Here is a 5,868-nt window from a genome sequence, read left to right as displayed (position 1 = left end):
TGTTTTGTACACCAATTGAACAGTCTCTCAAGAATTGGAGTATTGTCACAAATTTAAACATAGTGACAAATGAATTATTCAGGTTCGGTTCGGCGAGATCAAAAATTCGTGATTTGGAAATAATTCTGGTATAATTCGGGAATGATTCGGAATTATCCGGATCAGAAATCTCAGTCCTGCAAGGGAGCAAAAAAAATAATTGTTCTTGGAAAAATTCGGGAAAATTTCGTGAATAATTCGTAAAATTAGCGAATTATTTGGGTTTAATTCGGTCAACCAAATAATTTGGCATTTCGGTTCGGCATCATTCCAAAAATGAATTATTCGGATATAATTCGGATATCTTGTCACTATGAATTTAAACATAAACTAAATGAAAATGTGACACACCAACAGGATATGATTTATTTGTTCAGTACGTAGATGATCCTTTGTTTTGTTTTGCAGTAATATCGATTGTAAACAGAGTTCATTCGGCGTCCGTCTAAAACATAGGGGTCATCAATATTATTACAGATTTAATTTGCACAACTCTTAAAGCTGATCGGACGGTCTAGATGTATTAACTCAAAAGATTCCTTTTTGAGTTAATGCAGAGGATATGAACTGTTGTGTACTAGTGAATAGTGAATAAAAGTAGGGAACTAGCTAGATTCAGTCCGTTACAACTTACAAGTCACAGTAACTCGTTTGGACAACGTTCAACGATTCAATCCTTAGTCCAATCCTCTAAAGCTTCGTTTAGGATAATTTTTGAAGACTGCTCCATCTTCACCAACCACATGCAAATTATTGGGTTTGCCAATTACGAGTCACGTGCTGCAGCAACCTAAGACGAGCTTTGGAGCTCTTTACAAAATATTTAGCGTTATGTTATGGACTAAAAGTGAAGTACTTATGTAACTAACATAAATATATACTGAAATTTTCTGAATTAGCCCCTCAAAATTATCAATTTTGTATTTAGAAGTAATTTTTTGTAAAAAAATTATGTAATTGTGTAAAATAATTGAGGGATACACTTATACCGTTTTTTGTAACATCCGATTACATCTTACATTTTCAAAGTTTTCAAAGTCAAAATATTGATCCAAATCATTCAACATAATGGATATATTAAAATGTACTTGCAGATCAAATTTTACATGTTTTGAATTTTTTTTTTTACTATTTATTAAGTATTTTACAAAATCATTATTTTCAGACTATTGAATTTTTGTATCCATTTTAATAAATAGTAAAAAATATCAAAAAAAAAATGCAAAATTTAATCTGCAAGGACATTTTAATATATCTATTATATTGAATGGTTTGAATTAACTATTTGGACTTTAAAAATATAAGGTGTAATCCGATTTCAAAAACACAAAAAAATGTAAGTGGATCTAGGGGTGTAAACGAGCTGGGCCTTAGCTCGGCTCGTTTATTTTGGCCCAAGCTTGGACCGAGCAAGTTGGACCTAGGTCATCCGAGCCAAAAACTCCTGACTCGCTCGTGACAAGCCAGCCTGAGCTAGCTCGCGAGCTGACGAGCTGGCTCGTTAGGCTTTATTGGGCTGCTATTATACAATTTCAAAAATATAAAAATAAGAAAGCTCATTCAAAAAATTTAAGAAATCGTTCAGCAGACACATCTTCAAGCAACTGAAGCCCATATCCTTTACTCTTAGACCAAAAATACATCAATTTTGCATAATTGCGCCTTTGAAAATGGAACTGGATTTAAAATTATATGGGGCTAAACCCTAAATCCACTATAGCTTAACGAGCTGAGCTGGCCCGGTCCGAGCTGACCCCTGGCTCAACTCGTTTATTTTGGCCCTAGCTTGAGCCAAACTGGCTCGTTAACAGCTCAATCCACTACCGAACGAGCAAGCTAGAGGTGAGCCACGGCCCGCGAGCCGCGAGCTTTTTTGACAGCCCTAAGTGGATCTCTCAAAATAATTATCTTTCCAATATATTTAGTCAACACATAGTATTGCAACAGGTTTCCATGTGGGATCACACTTATCCATCCATACTTTGGAATCTTTGAAAAATAGAGGAATCAGCATGCTTCTTCTGGATAAGACAATTTAGGATTCTGAGTCCCTGTAATTAAAGGGAAATTAACGATGTGGAGAGAGCTAGACTGATGATGTGTTATCTTTTCCTTTCTGTAAACATGTAAATTATTTTTTTCTTAGACAAGACGAATTACTAAAAAAATAAAAAGTTAGTTAAGTTTCTGTAAATGAATTGAGGATGTGCAATTAGAGTAGACGACTCAAATTAGATATTAGTGTTGCTTGTAAATTGGCAACACATGTTTTGGACAACTACTCTGTTTTATATATTGTGCAATATTTTGGACCATGTTACAGATGAGCCCAAAATTTTTATTAATATCATTTCAAAAAAAAGTATAAACCAAAACACTATTGAGAATTTGAAAAATATTAGGACCTTTAATTCAATCTGCGATCTCATTCTTGAAGGGGGACACAAATTGAATTGGAGGCCCCCAAAAATCTAAATATCAATATATTATAGTGTTTTTTGTTTATTTTTCTGCGGCCCCAAGTATACAGTCGCATATTAAATTGGAGACCCTGGTAGTTTTCAAATTCCTCGTAATTTGTGGCTTTTTTTACAGTGGTATTATAAAAATTTTGGTAGATGTGCAGACTCTGCATGTTTTATTATTACTTCTAATTTTTTTTATGTACATTCATTTAAAATCTTTAAAAAAATGGAGGCATTTGAACCCTCCTTAAAAAAAAATTCAAGCTGACTAATTAAAATTGTAGATTCGTTATTTCTTTCTTAAATAATACTTGTATCATGTTTGAACCAACTTAATAAACATTTAGCTTCTAACAAATGACTAAAAAAATTTAACAAAAGGTTTTTTTATTGACTTTATTGTAGAAGATGAATCAATTTTTTAAATTGATTCAAATGTTATACACGATATCTCCAAATATTAATGAATCCGCAAATTTATTTTTAAAATTGATTAAAATTTACAAGATATCATATAAAATTATCCATGATTCAATAATTTAAGTGCAGATGGGTTGACGTGTCAATGATTTGCAGCAAAAAATGTTCCTAAAGTTTTAAACAGAGGGAGAATAAATGCAAATCAAGGGCATTGAAGCAAACTCTAGAATCATAAGGGGCATACATGCAAAAGCGTCACTTCAAATCTATATTAGGAGCAGTACCAGTAGTTCTTCTTGCAGAAGCAGATCAACTGACAACACACCAAGTCATCAAACAATCAATGGATCAGCCAAAATCCACTGACAACCCTCCAAAAGGAGAAAATACCAAAAGCTATTGGAGGTGCAGCAAACAGGACTTCTTCCCAGAGAAATCCTTCCAGAGCTGGGCAGCGTACCGGTCTGCCTTGCTAGAGACTCCGTTGCGGGTCAGGGACCGGTTTCTGGGTCGGTCTGACGATGCGGCCGAGCTAGGAGCGGTGAGGAAAAGGAGTGAGAATGACATGAAACGGTGCCTGACATGGTGGGATCTCACGTGGTTCGGATTCGGGTCGGTTATTGGTGCCGGTATATTTGTTCTTACTGGGCAAGAGGCTCATGACCATGCTGGACCTGCTATTGTTCTCTCTTATGTTGCATCTGGTTAGTGTTAATTAACAAGTCTTCTCTCTAGTAATTTGCATCAGAAAATCATATGTACAATTGCTTTCATTTTATTTATTTTAATAATTTAATAGTTGTTGTTCTTAGCCAAATCAGCTCTTCTTCAAATGAAAATGGTGAAGTTAATTTGTTGAGTATCCTAATTCAAGGACTACTTCATTCTGACAAATAAAGAAAAAAGTTTTTTATAAAGAGTTTCTCAAGGCAGTACACACAAACAAACAGAAGTGAAGAAAGATATTTCTTGTGAGATAAATACAAATTTTTAAAACTTTTTGAGATAACAACTCAACAAGCTGTTTTCTGTCACTTTGTGGTTTCCACTTTTGACTTGGAAGAAAATTCAATTTTCCAACTTAACCTATTTCCACACAAACAATTAATTGATTATTTCTAATTTATCACAGGGATCTCAGCCATGCTTTCAGTATTCTGCTACACTGAATTTGCTGTAGAAATCCCTGTTGCTGGTGGCTCCTTCGCTTACCTCCGAGTTGAACTAGGTGATTTCGCGGCATTCATAGCCGCTGCAAATTTAATTCTTGAAAGCATAATTGGTGCAGCAGCAGTTGCACGATCGTGGACCTCCTACCTCACCACACTCTTAAACCAGCCACCAAACTCATTGCGAATCCACACAAACCTGGCTGAGAATTACAATCTCTTAGACCCGATTGCGGTTGTGGTACTCATAGCTACCTCCACCGTTGCAATAATTAGCGCTAAGAAAACCTCATACATCAATTGGATCGCATCAGTCGTCCACTCGGTTATAATAATATTCATCATAGTTGCCGGTTTCTCCCATGCTAACCCTAGCAATCTCTCTCCTTTCCTTCCATATGGTGTAAAAGGTGTGTTTCAAGCGGCTGCTATCGTGTACTTCGCTTATGGTGGATTTGATAACATCGCCACGATGGCAGAAGAGACCCGAAACCCATCAAAGGATATACCATTAGGGTTGCTCGGTTCAATGTCGATTATCACAGTGGTCTATTGCCTCATGGCCTTGGCCCTCAGCATGATGCAAAAGTATTACAATATAGACCGCAGTGCGGCTTACTCCATGGCTTTCAAGGATGTCGGGATGAAGTGGGCCCAATATCTGGTTGCAGTTGGTGCCTTGAAAGGGATGACCTCGGTACTATTAGTTGGGGCCCTCGGTCAGGCACGGTACACAACACATATTGCAAGGAGCCACATTATCCCTCCAATTTTCGCTTTAGTGCACCCCAAAACCGGCACCCCCATATATGCAACCATGCTACTTACCGTAGCAAGTGCGTGTATCGGTCTATTCTCTAGCCTTGATGTACTTGCAAGTCTTCTCTCTATAAGCACTCTTTTTATTTTTATGATGATGGCCACGGCACTTATCGTACGAAGATACTACCAAAGAGGCGTATCGACTAAACCTCATATGCTGAAACTTGTCGCGTTTTTGTCAATAATTATCGTATCGTCAATTGCCACGTCAGCTTATTGGGGACTGAGTCAGCAAGGGTGGGCTGGTTATGTTGTGACCGTACCATTGTGGTTTGCCGGTACACTCGGGATTCAGCTGTTCCTGCCACAATGCAGGACACCAAAGGTTTGGGGGGTACCTTTTGTACCATGGTTTCCTTCACTGTCTATTGCTACAAATTTGTTCCTTATGGGGTCTCTGGGCTCTGAAGCCTTTGTCAGATTTGGGATCTGCACTGGGGTGATGCTTATTTATTATTTATTGTTTGGGCTTCATGCAACCTATGATGTAGCTCATGATAATTGTGAGGAAACTGAAGGGTTGCACATTGAAAAGGTTTCAGATATGGAGAAAGCTGCAGTGAAGGGGTAATTTGAATTTCTACTTGTGTAGTTGTGTTAGATATTAATGAAAGTTGATCTTGCCAGAATCTTGAAGCAAAATGGACGACGGATATGATTTTATTAAGGTTCTTTTGTTTTATACTACATGCATGAAGCATCACTGATGTTTAACTAATGAATCTAAAATAAAATCTAAATATGTACAGCTTACATTTATCCTTACAATAGATTATAAATGTAATGTTTTCTGTCATACAAAATATTTTACAAAACTGCTGATTTTTTACTATTGAATTTTGTATCTATTTTAATAAATAGTAAACAGATTCAAAAGGATATAAAATTTGATCTCCAAGCACATTTTAATATAGAGTCATAGAAATCATGTTGAATGGTTTGAATCGACTGTT

The 5,868-nt window shown here is 36.4% G+C and overlaps 1 protein-coding gene across 1 annotated transcript; it reads left to right on the top strand.

Moving 5' to 3' along the window:
- Positions 1-3,231: 3,231 nt before the first annotated feature.
- On the top strand, positions 3,232-5,583 carry CAT5 (cationic amino acid transporter 5). The gene is made up of 2 exons (XM_078307871.1): positions 3,232-3,628; positions 4,057-5,583. The coding sequence occupies exons 1-2, from the start codon at positions 3,268-3,270 to the stop codon at positions 5,484-5,486; spliced, it is 1,791 nt and encodes a 596-aa protein (XP_078163997.1). The 5' UTR covers positions 3,232-3,267; the 3' UTR covers positions 5,487-5,583.
- Positions 5,584-5,868: the final 285 nt, after the last annotated feature.

This window comes from Carex rostrata, chromosome 9 (assembly GCF_964058835.1).
Source record: "Carex rostrata chromosome 9, lpCarRost1.2, whole genome shotgun sequence".
NCBI classification, from domain to species: Eukaryota; Viridiplantae; Streptophyta; class Magnoliopsida; order Poales; family Cyperaceae; genus Carex; species Carex rostrata.
The sequence above is the reverse complement of the archived record's forward strand: the minus strand, read 5'-3'. Positions and strand labels throughout refer to the sequence as shown.

Excerpts from the sequence above, each read along its gene's own strand:
- CAT5 (XM_078307871.1), top strand. The coding sequence starts at position 3,268 with ATGGATCAGCCAAAATCCACTGACAACCCTCCAAAAGGAGAAAATACC. Across the intron at positions 3,629-4,056 it reads TCTCTCTTATGTTGCATCTG|GGATCTCAGCCATGCTTTCA; the intron begins GTTAGTGTTAAT and ends AATTTATCACAG.